At 51.0% G+C, this 18,011-nt stretch overlaps 1 protein-coding gene across 9 annotated transcripts in view; it reads right to left on the reverse strand.

The window, feature by feature from the left end:
• The window catches only part of LOC489590 (solute carrier family 35 member E2A), a 23,778-nt gene extending 7,652 nt beyond the window's left edge, over positions 1-16,126 (reverse strand). Inside the window, exons 1-9 of one of the 9 annotated variants that reach the window (XM_038537646.1) lie at positions 16,036-16,126; positions 13,350-13,465; positions 10,827-11,002; positions 5,719-6,096; positions 5,384-5,519; positions 4,864-4,991; positions 3,343-3,463; positions 1,582-1,635; positions 1,029-1,101 (exon numbers count right to left, since the gene is read on the reverse strand). In XM_038537646.1, coding sequence (XP_038393574.1) covers positions 1,029-1,101; positions 1,582-1,635; positions 3,343-3,463; positions 4,864-4,991; positions 5,384-5,519; positions 5,719-6,040 — 834 coding nt within the window. In that variant the 5' untranslated portion in view covers positions 6,041-6,096; positions 10,827-11,002; positions 13,350-13,465; positions 16,036-16,126. Of the gene's footprint in view, positions 1-1,028; positions 1,102-1,581; positions 1,636-3,342; positions 3,464-4,863; positions 4,992-5,383; positions 5,520-5,718; positions 6,097-10,826; positions 11,003-11,041; positions 11,188-12,759; positions 12,777-13,349; positions 13,466-13,890; positions 14,995-15,014; positions 15,163-15,555; positions 15,686-16,035 lie in introns of those variants that run through there. The other 8 variants (XM_038537647.1, XM_038537644.1, XM_038537645.1 and 5 more) reach the window with 8 other exon arrangements.
• Positions 16,127-18,011: the final 1,885 nt, after the last annotated feature.

Here is an 18,011-nt window from a genome sequence, read left to right on the forward strand (position 1 = left end):
GTACACTTTAAAATGGTTGGAATGGTGAATTTTATGTTTATGTACATTTTACCAATAAAAATATTTTCAGGTATGCACATTCTTTCAATCAATTGTTCCAATTCCAAAAATGTATCCTACAGAAACAATCTCATCTGCTAACGACATAACACAAGAAACTCCTTGTTCTGTATGAAATGCACCAAGCAGTCAGGTGTCTGTTGATGGGGCAGTGACAAATCAGGGCACAGCCACACTTCGGAACACAGACAAAGGACAAAACAGCCCAGTTCTGTTTGTGTTTAAAAAAAAAAAAAAAAAGATCTCTTTTATAACACTAGTGGAATCATACTACATACATGTATATTTGAGTATGTTTCTAGCCATGTAGACAGGTCTGGAAGGGAACTTTGTAGGAAGGAGTGGGTCCAGGAGAGATCAGGAGACAGACTTTCTTGTTTATATACTCCTGCCCGTTCATTGCTCTATAGCTAGGCACATGTTATGTTATGTTATGTTACGTTACGTTATTTTATTATTTTTTTGCACATGTTATTTTAAAATAGAAATAAACAGGGATCCCTGGGTGGCGCAGCGGTTTAGCACCTGCCTTTGGCCCAGGGCGCGATCCTAGAGACCCGGGATCGAATCCCACGTCGGGCTCCCAGTGCATGGAGCCTGCTTCTCCCTCTGTCTATGTCTCTGCCTCTCTCTCTCTCTTTCTCTGTGACTATCATAAATAATAATAATAAAAAAAATAGAAATAAACAAGTCTAGAAACCCTCACACAAAAATTTCAGGAAACTCCCACAGCTACAGATTGGCCTCTACATGCACAAGCCCATGTCAGAGACCCGTACAAGGTTTGGCTTCCACTTTCTCTGCCTTTGCCTCAAGGGCACATTGCTGACACTTTGTGAATGATGCAGCAAAGCCATGACACCAAGGAGCTATCCACATGACCTGGAAAGTTAAAGCGTCCTGCTCCCAAGTCACTATCACTACAGGTAAACAGCAGCCCAGGCGCCAGGTGGTGTCCTGACACTCACCATGAAGAAGATCCAGGCGGGAACCAGCATGGCCACGGCTGCGGCACTGGTGTAGAACTGCAGCTCTGCCGCCCTGCAGGGGCAACACAGGGACCTGAGGGCCTCTCTCCATGGCAGAGGCCAGGCCTCCAGCAGGCAGCTCTAGAATACCCAGTGCGTGACAAGTTTGTTTTGTCGTGGGGGACAGGGAGGGCCTGTGTGTGATGGCCAGTCTGCGTGGCTACCGCAGATTAAAAGGCAGCTGGAAACATAAGGGGTTTTTCTTCCAAGTTTCCACAAAGTACTTTTATTTATTTATTCTTCAAAGTTTCTTTTCTTTTTTCTTTTAGTAATCTCTGCACCCAACATGGGGCTCAAACTCACACCCTGCAACCAAGAGTCGCCTGTTCCTCCGACTGGGCCAGCCAAGCACCCCCTCCAAAAAGTAGTTTTAAAAGCCATTTAAGCCCAAGTGGGAAAAGTGTCAGGTCTACGTGGATTCTGAAAGCTCAAAGGGGCAAAAGGTCCTCTCAGGCCTAAAAGTTGGGGAGTTTCATGGGCTAACAATACTTACGAGAACCTGTATTTGTCCCCGCTCAGGAGTTTTTTTGAAAAAACATTTTGCAAACTAGAATAAAGAAAAGAAGAGGTTAGCTGGCGATGCAAGAAGTTAGCGTGGACCTCAAAGGGACCTCGTGTCTGCCTCCTTCTAAGCAATGATGGCCCTGCATGTCTGCTAGGAGCCAGGCCATCCTGGAGATATCCTGGGTGTTGTTTCACTGTGAGGGGGACTCCATGAATGGCCCCCTTTACAGAAGGGTAAACTGAGGTACTCAGAGATTGAGTGATGTGCCTGAGGTCACCCAGATCTTAGGCGTCAGAGAATCCTGACCGAAGTGCTGCATAAAACCTCACCTTGAGCCAAGAGTCCCCAAAAATCAGTAACTGCCACAGGCTGGGCACCTGAGGACTCAACACGTGGAAAAAAGTGAACAAAACAGTCTAAGCTCATGAAGACACCAGTGAAAAAACAATGGACAAAATTCCTGAACGGAACAGACAAACCACAGGGGAAATACACACGTGGCCAACGAGAAAATGAAACAGCACTTAGCTTCCTCAGGAACCAAAGGGCTTGTCACTTCCCCTAGGGACTCTGTTCTCTGGACTCTAGAAGCAGAGGTTTGTTTCATTTTGTTTTGATGCAAAAACTTTATTGAGGACCAGAAAAGACTAAAGCCCTCACTAAGGAACTAGAAATCAAAACAATCTTGTGGGCAACCCTGGCAGCATGGCTCAAGGGCCCTTGTGGATGCTCACAGGCTCTGTCTCTCTGATGGGCATTTACCCTGCACAGCGTCAGAAACTCCAGTGGAGCTCATGTGAAGAGACACTCCCTGCACATGTAGGCAAGGAGTCACTAATTTGCAGGAGGCAATCATAAGGCTAAGGTTTCTGAGAGCCCCTGGTGCCAGCATGGGATGCTCACAGGACCACACAGAGGGAGCAGAGCCAGGCACAGGCTGAATGCATGATGAGGCTGTATTAGATTTCTAGGAGCTACAAATACAGGGGGAAAAAGCCAGGAAGGAAATACATCTAAATGTCAAAAATGAAATTAAAGGTGACTTTTAAATTTTCACTTGGCCCTAGTATTGAAAACCTCAGGGTGAGCCTGTCTGACTTAAACAGGAAAGCAATAATAAACACCCATGTGGCTGTTTCCTCTCTTTCCCAGAAACAGGAGACCTAGAAGCTATCACTACTTCTCGAAGAGTAGGGCTAGCCACGGCCTCAGCGTGGACCTCATCACCATGGCCTATACAGGATACAGAATGGCTGCTCTCAAGAATCCAAAGAGCAACCGAGAACGTAACATATGTCCCCTTCTGCTGCAGGACAAGGAACCTCCCAGGTGGTGCCTTTCGTCTGGCACTTGACACTGGCTGCCCCTATGGGCACGGCCTCTCATGGCCCTGGCATGGACCAGAAAGTGCCCCTTTGTTCTAGGCATCGGACGGCCTCTTCCCCTTTGTTTAGCTGAACGTAGAGGCATTTCCCCACAAGGGCATTCGGCATTTGTTAGTTAACCATGTCCCTGCAATGAGTCTTTTTAATACTAAGACCACATGTTGTCAAATTCTAGTTGTTTTTTTGTTTTTGTTTTTTTTTGAGAAAAGGTTACCTTATTGGGATATGAGGCATTTGGTATTTAGGAAAAGGCAGCATCAGATGTGTCCAGCTTTGAACTGTGAGATGTAATTCTGGGTTAATATGAACTTAAATGTCCACCATCCCGATAACACCATGTGTCCCCATGCTCTTCCTGACTCACCAGTCCATGATGTTAGTGGACAATGCAGCCGAAAACCCCAGGACATTGAAGCTTATCTCTGTGGCCGTGCACAGTGCCAGGCCTCCCATGACAGGGATGAGGGAGAGGTTGACCAGCAGCCCTAGAAAGGACAAAATACACAAAAGAGATGTGGTGGTCAGTCTTCCTGCTGCAAAATCTCTTCTGGGCACCAAGGCCATCTTCATACCCCTCATGGAAGCTGCTAATTCCACTTTCATTCAAAAACAAGCAGCTTCCGAGTCTTTACACTAGAGGGAAATTACAACACATCAACGTCCATACCCGCAATAAGCTCGCCACCATCTCCCAGGCCAGTAGACTTGTGAGGCCTTTCTCCATGAGGTGTGTCTGCTGGGTCCACGGGCAAGATGCATAAGCCGGGGGACCCTGAGCCCTGCCTGGCCGGGCATCACAGAAATTCGCTTGAGAATGAGGAGGGTGGACAAGCAGTCTCCAGACCAGTCTGTCCAAAAGGGGGAGCCAGGGGTGGGGGCAGTTTCATGGCCTGGTGTACGGAGTCCCCCACCACAATCTGCAATCTATGTGGAGATTATTTCTCTGCCTCATTCTGAAATCCAAGGAACAAACTCGACACAAAAGGTTAAAAATGTCATTGAGGGGCACCTGGGTGGCTCAGTGATTGAGTGTCTGACTTTGGTTCAGGGCGTGATCCCGGGGTCCTGGGATCGAGTCCCACATTGGGCTCTTCACAGGAGCCTGCTTCTCCCTCTGCCTGTGTCTCTGCCTCTCTCTGTGTCTCTCATTAATAAATAAATAAAATCTTAAAAAAAAAAATCTTTGTAAAAAAAAGTCCATTGAGCAGGACGGAACAGCACTCACTTTGGAAACAGGATACTGGGCCTCTGGTTGCTTCAGTTTCAGATACTATTTAGTTTACTGTGAAATTCAAAGTAGACGAGGGAAAGAGTCTTCCATGTTAGAGTTCCACTCTGACCTTTGGAGACAATGGCCACCTCCTGGCACAGGACAGTGCTGTTCAGACCCAGGTCTCTAGGGAGCCACCAGCACACTGAGAAGCAGCCCCCAGGCCTATGCAGTTGCCAGGCTGAGAGCTGAAGGAAGGGAACCTGGCATGTTGAGCACTCTGCCTGTGAGCCCCGCCTCGGTTCTCTAGCATGTGGTCTTGTCCTCCAGCCCGCCAAAAATGTCTGTTTCATGATGGACTGTATGTGTGAAAACTCAGAGAACAGGAGGCTACAAGTGCTGTTTTGCCCTTAGGAAGGACTTGCTTTTGCAGTTGGGAGGTATCCATGGGTGTGGGCATGCTCAGGGCCCTGGGATAGAGTCCAAGGCTCTGCTGGGTGTCCCCCTGACAGGCCCCACATAGACTGCAGATTGTGGTGGGAGACTCCCTACACCAGGGCATGTTCACAAAATGTGAACCATCCACCTTGGAGAGGTGAGCCCCAGTACCATGCTGTTGCTGAAAGAACCCCCTACCCAAGGGGGAAGAGGCGCTGGGGCCAGAGGAACACTCACCCGTGTACTCCCCCAGGATCATCCGGGACATAATCACAGTGAAAATGGGAGCAGAGCTCTTCACTGTCTCAGCAAATGAAACCGCCACGTTTTTCAGGCTGACCAGACCCAAAACCACTGTTGCAAACCTAAAAATAAGCCAAAAAGTGTCAGTGGGACAGAAGATCCAGCTGCCCGCCCCCCTCCTTGCTTCCCCTGGGGAGTCCTAGGTGCACCCCTGCAAACTGTGGGGTGCTGCTCCATGTCCCCAGAGTGGCGGGCCCATTGAAATGAAGGGCATCACTCTCAAAACATTATTAAATTAGACTCATGACTTCCAGAAAGAAATCTGATTGCATTCAGATCCACAAAACCAATACATTTGTTGTCCTAAAATCCAGACAGCTCTTATGACTACATAAAGTCCACAACAGAAACATGCCTGTGATCACGTGGTTGTAGAGTCAGTCCACTGGCCTCCCACTCCTAGCGAGGCCAAGACATTCCATGCAACACACAACTGGAACATCAGATTCCTTACCTCATTAGACCCACGAACAGCATGATCATAATGAAATTGGGTGGATAAGAAAGGCGGGTTTTGTGTTGATATAAACAGCAAGGAACAAATATTTTAATGCATCCAATGAACGTAGTTGACAACATCTGCACTGCACCTGAAGGAGGGAGAGGAGAGCGTGTGAACTCCCTTCCTAGCGTGTAGGCAGACGGAGCATGCGGTTCTGCACCCAGACACATCCGACACCCCGACCCATAGCCCCTCCTTCCCAAGGACCAATTCATGCAACCAGCCCTGCCCTGCAAGTCCCAGGAGCCTGGCCTTGACCCCTGGAAGGTGGGCCCTGTGTTACCTACCTAGCATGCTGGGCTCCCCTTCCAGCAAGGACAGGATGTACTTGTTGAGAAAAAGGGTACAGAAGCTGAAGAAGAACCACAGCGTGAGGTACAGCAGAGCCCGCGAGCTCCACACGCCCAGGTCCGACTCTATGACCGTGGTCTCCGTGATGGTTATGGTGAGCACATTCTCCTCAGGGGCTCCCTCGCCCCTGGCGAAAACAATCTTCTCACTGCGGTGGCCAAAGAGAGACCCCCAGGCAAGGAGCGGCCTTCCCTTGGGCTTGTCCTCGGGGCCGGGGACCAGCTCTGCCAGTGCCAGTGATTTGGCTGAGGCCGACATGCTTGTCTCCTCAAGGCCAAGGGCAGCATGAGTTAGGCTGACTCTGGGGTGAGGACCTGCAGGGACAGAGCATGGACTGTGACTTGCCCTCCCAAGCCATAAGGAAAGCGCAGTACTCACTGTGAACATCTTAACATCCTCAAAAGTTGTAACCACCAATTTGGAGTAACTGCAAACGTGGAATTTTGGCTTTCTTTTCACATCTGTGTGAAAGCATCCTGTGCTGGGAGGAAGGACCCCAATGGCAACCATCTCCACTGCCTGAGGTGCTGAGAACCACAGCCTCCACCAGCTGCCCTTCCTTACCTGCCCACTGTCTGCAGACCCCAGGATGCCCCCCTGCAGGCCGCCAAACCCCCAGGCTCCTGAGGCCACCCCAGGGGCTGCACACCTTCCCACTGGTTCCCAGAGGATAGGCCACACCCAGGCCGCCGGTGGGTCTTGGTGCCAAATGGATACCCTTGCTGCTCTCCCACGCCCTTACCTGACTGTTCATATACACGTATATTTTTAAAGATTTTATTTATTTATTCATGAGAGACACAGAGAGAGGCAGAGACACAGGCAGAGACAGAAGCAGGCTCCCCGTGGGGAGCCCGATATAGGACTCGATCCCAGGCTCCCATGGGGAGCCTGATATGGGACTCGATCCCAGGACCCTGGGACAATGATGTGAGCAGAAGACAGGTGCTCAACTGCTGAGCCACCCAGGCACCCTGACTGTTCATATATTAACCAGTTCTATTTGTTTCCACCTGAAATTGATCAGTTTTTCTCACAGTATCTTGTTCTTTTTTAACTAAATAAAAAAAATTTTTTTTTACAGTAATCTCGACACCTAACATAGGGCTCAAACTCATGGTCTCAGGATCAGGAGTCGTATGCTCTTTCAACCAGGCCGGCTAGGGGGCCCCTGTGTTTCGTTCTTTCCTGATCTTTTGGTTCCTTCTTACATCTTCTGTTCTATGTTCTCTGACAGTTCCTTACCCGAGACCTTAGTAGCACCACCCTGATTCTCTGTGTGTCAGTGGGCTCCAGCCCCGGGGGTCACATGACAATCACTTCTAGCAGATCACGTTGTGTGGGGCCACTGTCCACCCTGGGCCCAGGGTGAGGGTTTGGGGTCCGCCTCTGTCACATGCCCTAAAAGTGTCTACTTTCTAGACAAAACCTGCAGCATACCAAACCCCTAGCGACTGGTCTCAGACCTGTGGTAGCAGCTTCTTAAGTGAGCCTCCGTCCTTTTTCCTAAGATCACAGGCTTAATCAGATCCAGCTTCTCCCATGGCGGCCAGGCAAGTCCTCTGTGACAACTGCCTGCCCCCATCTCAGGAGGGCCAGAGTCCCACCTCCTCCCCCAGTGACTTCAAACCTGAGTCCCTAGCAAGCCTCCTGTTCCCACAGCTTCTGATGTCTGTGTGTTTCCTCTTGCCCATGATACATCTAAAAGAATCTCCATCACACTGCATCCCTGACTCCACGGTGTGTAGCATGAGGCATCTAGGTGCTAAGCTGGCTGCACCACTAGCAGGGGCTTGGCAGCTCCTCTCTTGTAGGCTGGCACCTCCAGCAGGACCTCCCTTGGCAGCTCAGCCTGCCCGCTCTGCTGCTCTGCTGTTCATCTTTTTTTTTTTTTTTTAAGATTTTATTTATTTATTCATGAGAGATACACAGAGAGAGAGAGAGGGGCAGAGACATAGGCAGAGGGAGAAGCAGGCTCCATGCAGGAAGCCTGATGTGGAACTCTATCCCAGGTCTCCAGGATCAGGCCCTGGGCTGAAGGTGGCGCTAAACCGCTGAGTCACCTGGGCTGCCCTCTGATGTTCATCTGCAGACAAGTGCCCAAAAGCTCCTCAAGCTTAAGACTTTGGGTTGTTTTGTTTTTAACAATTTTTTTTAAGATTTTATTTTTTAAATTTATTTATTCATGAGAGACAGAGAGAGAGAGAGGCAGAGAGACAGGCCGAGGGAGAAGCAGGCTTCATGCTGGAAGCCTGATATGGGACTCGATCCCAGGACTCCGGGATCACACCCTGAGTCAAAGGCAGATGCTCAACCGCTGAGCCACCCAGGTGTCCCATGTTTTTAACAATTTTATTGATTTATTCATGAGACACACAGAAAGAGACAGAGACACAGAGAGAGAAGCAGGCTCCCCACAAGGGGCCTGGTGCAGGACTCGATCCCAGGACCCCAGGATCACGACTGAGCCAAAGGCAGGTGCTCAACCACTGAGCCACCCAGGTGCCCCAAACCTAAGACTCATTTTCCCCACGCCCAAAAGTTGGCTCCTATCCCCCAGGCACAGGTAGCACCAGAGACTCGGCCATCCTCCCCCCACCATGCCTTGACCCCCAATATCTGTCCTTCTGTCCACCATGAACTCAGCACCACAGGCCCCAGCAAGCACCCGCATCTAGCCCAGGCTGCCTACATGCATCCCAACTGTGGCTGTACCAGAGCAGCCTTCCCAGAATGTATGACCTGGTCCTATGGGGTGTGCCTGGCCCTTCCTTCCATGGGCTCCTACTGCCTCCTCTTGAGCACGAGCTCCTCAACGCCTCAGGACACTGACAATGCCCGGCTCCACTGCAGTGCCCCTGTTCTGCCTCCTCTTCTCCAGCCCAGTCCCACAGTTTTGTTCGGGGTGATTGAGGTGCTCTGTGGGTTCCGTCACTAAATGTTCCAGGCTGAACACACCCAGCAGCACAAATGCAAGCAGGTTCCAGACCTAATTGGTGTGGATGTGACCCTTCAAGAGTCTCTGCGAGTGACAAGAAACAATAAAAGAAGAGATGACCCACAGGGTGCATGGCTGAGGCTGGCTGTAGAAACGGAGCTGGTGGTTCTAGGGGATCCATGAGCCCTTCAAGCATGCTCATATCTTTGCCTGGGGATGGGGTTTAATGTAGCATTTCTTTCTTTCTTTCCTTTTCTCTAAGGTTTATTTATTTGAGAGAGACTGCAAGCACATGGTGGGGGAGGGGCAGAGGGAGAGGGAGAAGCATACTCCTCGCAGAGCATGAAGCCCAATGCTGGGCTCATCCCAGGACCTCGAGGTCATAACCTGAGCTGAAATCAGGAGTCGGAGGCTTAGCTGACTGAGCACCTCAAGTGCCCCTAGCATTTCTGTTAGCAGCAAAACACAGCCTAAATGTCTACTGAGGCAGAAACAGATCATAGCACATCTGTGAGGCCAAGGCCTACAGCAGCTGGATGCGGGGCTCTGCCATGAGAGCCAATAGGGAAATCTTAAAGCTGCTGGAGGTCTGAAATGATAAGACCAAGCAGTAGAAGGAAATATTCAACATGTTTCCCCATAAGGCTGTTAAACATGCCAAAACCCCAATATTATTTTGAAATGAAAATAGAAAAGGTTCTGAAAAAGAGTGGGGAGCAGGGAACTGAGGTTCAGGTTCATGGGGTGGGGGAGACAGCAAGGATGGGACTCGAGGGAAAGCAAAGGGCATGCAGGTGTGTAGGGAGGCAGCATACTATTTTCTAAACTCTTCTATAAGCTCAAGATTTCCATGTGGAAAAGAGCCCCATGCACCTTGAAGAGCTCTCGTCAACAGGAGTAGCATCTTCCAGGTCCTCAGCTGGTTCCCAAGCCCCCGCAGCTGCTGACACCATGCTTCCATGCTTGTTTAGGCCAGAGCCCATTGGTGAGAACCAAGCAGGGAAGCTGTATGGTGAGGGGAGGGCAGGGCTCACAGCACCTTCTAGTAGACCTAATTTGCCTGCCCGCCCCCAGATCCCCAGATCTGAAGCTTGCTGTCCAGCCCTGTAGACCCACCTTCAGAGGGTGAGGGCCTCTCTTGGTAACTGGGGGTGGCCACCCTCACCATCTGCTCCTTGGTGCCTGGGAGCTTCCTCTTCCTGTGCGCGAGAGGTTGCACTTTCCCCTCCTCCCATACACACAGAGGCTACCATCAGGTGCTGGGGCCCCAGCAGCCACCACACCAGTGCTCCCATCCCCCATGTTCAGAACAGGGCTCAGGAAGCCCAGGATAGATGCTTGGGCCACCAAGAAATGCTCACCTTCCAGTGAACAATCTTTCCGTGACCATCAACATCTTCACAGGCAGCCTACTCAGCCCAGTGATGAGCCAACGTGACAACCAGGCACAGCGACAGGCAGACCCCTGGCCTCATGTCCAGCCAGAGTAACTGAGGGGCAGGAGCCCTCCAAGTGTTCATGGTTCCCACACCAAGTCCAAATATGAAAACCAGGTCTGGAGCCGTCCAAGGCATGACAGACACTGGGTCTGCCTCTATCCTTCACATCAAGACTTATCAGTCACACCAGGATTCCCAACTGCTTCCTTGCTTTGTTTGGTGAGATAGAAGCCCATGGAGGTTGGGGAGAGAAGCAAGAAAGCAAGAATGTCAAGGGGCTCAGCCAGGAGAGTGACAGCACTCAGACTCCTCCAGGGACTGGGGTTAGGGGGTGGAAATAGGCCTTGGTCTGCAGAGAAAGCAGGGACTGAAGATCACAGAGAGGACAGGCAGGAGACCAGGAGACTCTTCTCTGAAAGATTCAACAGGCAAAGAACAGATTTTTGAGTATGGAAATCACGACCCCCCAGGAGAGTCTTGGACAGAGAATGCAGCTGGGAGAAGAGCAAGACAAGGAACTAGAGGAAGGGGCTGGAAGGAGGCCAGAGGAGGAGGTAGCAGGTCCCAGGAAGGGGGGTGCCAGAGACACGAAGCACCAGCCACAGGGAGATGTCATCAAAAAGGGCCTTTGGAAATCAGGTGTAGGATAGCAGAAGCGAAATCTCACCAGAGGCTCTGAGGAAGCTCCAACTCAGGACAGGATCCCCTAGTAGGAGCCGGGGGTACTTGAGGCAGGTGGGCCATGAAGCTGGACCTGCTCTCTGGGTCCTGCTCCGAGTCACACCCGTAGTCTGGTACCAGGAGAAGAAATTAGCTCTGGAGAAAATCCTGCTCAGTTCAGGCCTGAAGATCAATGGATAGGGATCAAAGATCAAAGATTACCTGCTGAGAAGGGCTGCCCGTTGGGGAGGGGCAGTTGCCTGGCGCTCCAGGGAGGGGCAGACAAGCCAAGGGCAGAAGAGTGACAGGACACCATGCAGGGACCCAAGATGCCATCCAAGATGCCAGGAGGGATGAATGTCCAGAGAGGAGTTGCCCGATTGCAGGGCTGAAAAAAGGATGTGTTTGTATCCAAACTGCTCCCTTTCAGGTGCTATCTAATCAGAGGGGAGAGGCATGACTTTAGCCCAAGACACTGGCAGACATCGCCCAAAGCTGAAATCACTAGAGACAGAGAGACATCATGTTTGTCCTGATCTAAGGCACTAAAGGAGAACCTGGCACTGCTGTGGTTTTCATGCCACAGACACATGACTGAAAATCTAGTCGAGAAAATATGTCAGACAAACCCAAAAGTCCTCAGGTCACAAAGTCAAGAACCGGCAAAGACCACTGGAACACAGCCACTGAATGCAATGTGGGATAGCACCCAGACAGGAGCGCACATCAGAGAACGGACGTCAGTGGCAAGCTCGCCACAGTTGAACACAGTCTGCAGGTTAAGTGGTAGTTTTGTATGGATATTTAGATGGGAACAATGCACCGGTAATACTTAGTAAATCTCACTGAAGTCATGGAGGACATCAGGAGGGGAGCTGGGAGAAGAGCATACAGGTACAGTTGTTTCTTCTGTAAGTCTACAAGTTCCTCAAAATAAGTTTGAAAAATCTGAAATACAAAACATCTCAATTAATGGGTTACACAGACACGACAGAGCTGAAAACAGTTACTGCGTCTGAAAATGTTCCTCAGAATGTTCCTCAGAAAAATGTCTGAGGAAATTATCTGGAATGCAGCACAGAGACTGAAATCAAAATAATACAGTGACGGTAACCCAAGTATGGAGAAAAAATAAGCATGAAAGGGACGCCTGGGTAGCTCAATGGTGGAAGGCCTGCCTTCAGCCCAGGGCGTGATCCTGGAGACCCGGGATCGAGTCCCACATAGGGCTTCCTGCATGAAGCCTGCTTGTCCCTCTGCCTATGTCTCTGCCTCTCTCTCTCATGAAAAAATAAATAAAATCTTAAAAAAAAAAATAAGCATGAAAGTTCCAGCAGAGAAAACCAGGGAAGACAAGCAATTTAAAGAGATGAAGCAGGGGTGCTCAGCTAGCTTGGTTGGGGATTGTGTGGCTCTTGGTTTTAGGGTAATGAGTTTGAGCCCCACACTGGTGTAGAGATGACTAAAAATAAATAAATAAGGGATGCCTGGGTGGCTCAGTGGTTGAGTGTCTGCCTTTGACTCAGCGTGATCCTGGAGTCCTGGGATCAAGTCCCGCATCGGGTTTCCTGCATGGAGCCTACTTTTCCCTCTGTGTCTCTGCCTCTCTCGTATAAATAAATAAAATCTTTTAAAAATAAAATAAAATCACATTGAACAACAATAAACATGAGGAAGATAAGCCCAAGCCCAAAGAGACTGGTGACAGGGCAGGAAGGGGATTGGAGAGGGAATATGAGCAGACAACAGTTCTCAAATGCATCTGTTCAGACAGTTATGACTTCTGGAACTATATTAATGTTCCACATGCTTAAAAAACAAAAATAACCCAACTCAATAAAATTTCTGAAGTGCGATACAAACAGAGGTGAACCAAACCACAAACCAAATAAATGACATAGTCACAGTGAAGACAGAAGACAAAGAACCCACCCGTGTACCTTCTGAACAGAATATTCTCCAGAGAGATCCAGGGGCAGTGTGAAAGAGAAAGTCAATAATGATGGCACAAAGTTAGAACCTACTGAATAAAACAAGTACCCAAACATCCATTGATAAACAGGTTAGAGAAGAAAGCTCTTCCTTCCACTACAAAATCAACAGACTGATGTAGAAGGGAGGGTACAATTAGATAATCACCACCGGGCAGCCTTCACCATGATCCTGCAAACCACTGCATCCTAGAGAACATCTCCTGCAGATAGTCCAGCCCGTGTGCACCACAAGACACCAGTAAGAGCATCTGCAGCAGAAACCCAGCTATCTATTCACAGGAGGACGGACACGTCAAGCAGGGAATTTTCATACAATGTGACATCAGACAACAGTAAAAACGAGTAACATATAGCAATATACAAACGGAGTTGAGACACAAAGGTCTCAACGTGGATCAAATGAAATCAGGTTTATAATCAGCCGTTAGCCCGGAGTTTAAGCTTGGAACGGTACAGCTGCTCCAGGATCCAATGCTGGGCAGCACACACAAAAAGCTGCAGGCCAGATGGTCCTGAGCTCAAAGGGTCACACTCACCAAAGTCCTGGTGGGGTCACAAATGCCTTCCTGGACTCCAGCTCCCGTGTTTCCTCAGCCTCTTCTTTCTTGGACCATGTGATTCAAGTTGCTTTCAGAGAGAAGCAATTCTTGTCCTGCAAAAACTAAAGGTCAGCAGCCTTCATCTGACAAGAAAGAATTGGCTTTAAGAGCCAACAGTAGATTTCAAGTCTGCCTGGAAACAGGGTGGAGCACTGGCTACCCCCAGGTCACTGGTGATAAAGGTCTGAGTGATCTCCCTCTCAGATAGTATCACAAACAAGAACTAAGGCATAACGCTTTCTGACCAGCATGGAGTAGGTAGCTAATAAATCATCTTTACTCGTCCAGGGAGCAGCTCTTGACTGCTCTCCTGCCCAGAGCTGTCCTCAGAATGTGCACACGTGACATCTTGACTTTAAGTGCCCCACTACCTAACATGTCCTAAACAGGTGTGGGGAGGTAGGGGGACTGGAACTCTGTTCAACTTTGCAGTGAGGGGCTCAGGGACAGGAAGGGGCCTGGGATCTGCTGCTGCTACCTGCTAGTGTCACCGTGGAACATTCACCACTGAAGAAACGTTCGGCTGGAGGTTGCTGAAAATAAAGACGTTGATGTTTCCCCAGCCAATTATGCAGAGTCCTAAATTCCAAGGCTCATCAGCCTGAGAATAACAATTCCTGTTCTAGAACAAACAACTCAAGATGTTCTCAAACACATGGTAAGGAAATCTAGATTGGTTCAAATTGTCAGCAGGGCATTTTAGATAAAATTTACTGAAAGTCTACAAGTTTTATACACTATAATTAAAAAATTCCATCTCTGGAGGGGCACCTGGGTGGCTCAGTGGTTGAGCATCTGCCCTTGGCTCAGGTCGTGATCATGGAGTTCTGGGATTGAGTCCCACATCGGGCTCCCTGCATGGAGCCTGCTTCTCCCTCTGCCTGTCTCTGCCTCTCTCTCTCTGTGTCTCTCATGAAAAAATAAATCTTAAAAAATAAATGAATAAAAACTTCATCTCTGAGAAATCTGTCCTAAAGAAACAATTTAACAAAGGTCATGCTGGCCCTTTGTACATACTGGAATAGACAGATAGTCGTTTTTATCACTGAAAAGCTGGACACTATCCGAGTATCCAATGGAGTATGTATGTAATAAACACTGGCCTATTACCAAGGTGGCATAATGTAGCTCGACAAGTTTTGAAAAAAAAAATATTTGTCATAGATAAAGTGAGAGCAGAGTTCTTAGACCTTTGCACGATGTGCCCCAATTTAAAAAGCACACAAGATTCAGAGGAACCGGCAACTCTGACAGGCGTAGTCCCACGTTCATTAAAATCCTGGTTTGCTTCTCTCCACTTTGTAATTTGTTTACATTGCAAGTGGATTTGTCTCATCTAAAATCCTTTCTATTCCGCTCTTAATGCCCATTCTCATGCTGTTAATACGCTTTCATTCTGCTTTAAAATGTTACTTGCAAATTCAAATACTTTCGGTAAAGTACATTCCACTCCATTAAAAAAGCCAAACTTTAAAGAAGCCACTGAACAAAGACTGCACGTCTAAGCAGGCTCCCCCTTCACAGCAGCGGTGAGCGACGCGGGGCAGGGGGCCTGGTGGCCGCGGCCGGTACACCCAGCGGCGTCGCCGGAGCCCGACTCACGGACGGTCCTGGGCAGCCTGGCAACTCGGCCACTGCACGGAGGTCAGCTTCCCGCGGCAGGACATCCGTGCGCGACGGCACCCCGGGCCCCAGGGCGGATGCAGCGTCGGCCACCCGGCTCCGCTCCAGGCCGTGCCCCCAGCGCTGCCCCCACCCCGCTGGGCCCCGGCGGCCAGGAAGGGCGGGCGAGCCCTCGGGCCAGCGAGGCTGCGGCTGGAGGTGGGCGGAGCAAGCGCGTGGGAGGAGGCGGGTCGGGCCGGGCGAAGGCGCTGGGGGTGGGCCAGGGGGCTTCTCGGAGGAGGGGGAGGAGGGGGCCGGGAGCCAGACGGCCGGGCTTAGGGCCGCAGCGCGTGCGGCAGCTACTGGAGGCAACCTGACCGCTTCTTTTATTGAGCGTTTTGCGGGCCGACTGGCCACCACCCCCGAGACAATGACCCAGCCTGGGGGCTCCCCGCAGCCAGAGCGGCCCCCCGCGTCCCGGGCCCTGCTCTGCAGAGGGGGATGCGGGGCTCCGGGGCGCCCGCCGGGCCCCTCCACCCACCGGTCGCAGCGGGGCCGCGGGACCACAGCGGCGCGGGGTCTCCGTGCGCATCCGGGCGCACACGCCCGGGGCCTCCGCCCGCGAGCCTGGACGACACGCGCCCACCTCGGGGCCTCGGGGCCTGCTCACCGGCCGGCCTCGAGGACTGGGCCGCCGGACTCTGGGGAGGGCCGAGCTCCCCCGGCACGGCGGGCGGGGGGCGCGGCGCCCTCCACACACGGGGCGACCCCGCCCCACGGCGGGGCCTTAAGGGCGCGCAGCATTTAAGGTGGGCTGCGGGCCGCCGGCCGGAGAGCGCGGCGTCCGGGTACAGACGGAGCGCGCGGCGCGCGGCCTTGGGGTCGGGGTGGGCGGGCTGCGACGCCCCGAGGGCTCTGCGCGCGGCTGAGGCGCGGGCGGGGCCGTTTCGCGTGCGCCGGGAAGCCCCGAGCAGACCCTTCTGTCCCGTAGGCAGCGGAGGCCGGGCGAGCAGCGCCTCACCATGGGGCGGCCATCGTCCCTCCGCCCCGCTCTACGCGACCGCCGGGCCGGGGGAGGACGGATGCCACCGGCCGGAAGCGACGCGCCGGAAGTGACGCCTCCAGAGCTGCCGCCGCGCCTGGGGCCCGGCTTCTTGGACTTCTGAGCCCCTGGGCTCCCCTGCCGCCGCCGCGGAACTAGGGGCGAGGCCTGGTGCCGGGCCTCAGCGCCCTGGAACCCACCACCGCGGCCCAGACGGGGGTGTGTATGCGCGCACGTGCACTGGCCTCTAATTCCCCTGGGGACCACTGGGCCGGCCTTGACTTGGAGGGATGGGCCAGGAAATCCAGGCCAACCAGGCCAACTTTCTTTTTTCTTTTTAAAGATACTATTTATTTAGTTGAGAGCACAAGCAGGGGAGGGGCAGAGGGAGAGAGGGAAGCAGGAAGCCCCACCGTGCGGGGTGGGGGGCCTCAATCCCAGGACCCTGGGATCAGGACCAGTAAGCCACCCACGCGTCCCTCACTTGTTTTTCTTTACAGCGATTTATTTTTTCTTTTCTTTACAGAGATTTAAAATTAGTACTTCAGACTAGTTAGCAGACAGTGCTCTCAGGTTGGGCTTTTTCTAGGCTCATCCACAGGGTGGGCCAAGCCTGGGAGAGAGCCCCCAGGGCTGCCCAGGAGCCCCACCAAAGGTGAAAAATGAGAAAGGAAAGCAGCAAAAGCCAAATTAGTGTTTACTTAACATGGCTATCTCAGAACATAATAATATGATGCCGTCTTCATCATCCCTTAAGTATTTAGAAGGGCTTCATCCATCTAAACAAAAGTTCACAGAATAGATTTTTCTGGGGATCTCTTGGTGGCTCAGCGGTTGGGTGCCTGCCTTTGGCCCAGGGTGTGAACCTGGAGTCCAGGGATCGAGTCCTGTGTGGGGCTCCCTGCATGGAGCCTGGTTCTCCTTCTTCCTGTGTCTCTGCCTCTCTATGTCTATCATGAATAAATAAATAAAATATTTTTTTAAAAAAAGTTTTTTCTTCTTTGCACAAAACCCTGAGATACTTTATGACTGCCCTGTGGTCTTGAGTTTTGAGAGTGAGTTGTTTATAACCAGATAATTTCAAAAGCAAATTCATAAAAATTCAACATTCTTACAGCAAAATCTTTCTTAGGTTTCATCTGGGGACACAGTTTTGAAATGGTATCATGTGAGCCTAGGACCTTTCCCTCTCTTCTGGGCTTCCAGTTGGCCTCCAGCCACTGCCTGAGGAAGCCTTTGTTCCACCCACACATTCCAGAATTGGTGTCTTGTCCCTTTCTCTGTTGTGTCAACAATTATTTCTAAATATTCAAATGAAACATTGCTGTCTATTAAGGTGGTGTGAGTAATATCACCACTGGGCCGTGTCTGAGTTTCATTCATAATGGGTGCCACACAAGTGGATCCATGTCTTTTTATCTGTATGTGTTAGAGTTCCAACTTCTTCCTTTGACTGGATTCCAGGAAGCAGAATTTTGGAGGAAAGAATATAGACTGGTCAGGATTTTCCATACTCTGCTCAGTTTCAAATGGGGTAATTTAAATAATGCTTCTGATTTGCACACCCAAGATTCCAGTGTAGACCCCATTGTAGACATGAATCGGTTAGGATGCAGTCCTTGAAGGAGGAGACCTGACCAACAAAGAGACTGAGTTTGAGGCTCCCCTGAATCCTGCCTGTGAAGCTCTAGCTGGGGCATCAGGGCATTAGGCCCCCTGTCCAACCCTTGCTTCCTTCCATGACACAGGGGGCTTCTGACCTTTAGGGCCCCCTTCTGACAACTATCTACTTTAGGGTTTGGAAGATGTCTGAAGGGTGATTTTCCAGAAAGCAGGAAGGAAAGCATCCATGGCAAGTTCTGCTCTACCACTTTCATGGGCCCCTTCCAGATGGCTGGGCTGTTCTGCGTGTACCTCCTCTTGCCTCCAGGCCCTCACCACCTCTTAACAGGAAT

The sequence above is a fragment of the Canis lupus genome, chromosome 5, assembly GCF_011100685.1.
Source record: "Canis lupus familiaris isolate Mischka breed German Shepherd chromosome 5, alternate assembly UU_Cfam_GSD_1.0, whole genome shotgun sequence".
Classification (NCBI taxonomy): Eukaryota; Metazoa; Chordata; class Mammalia; order Carnivora; family Canidae; genus Canis; species Canis lupus.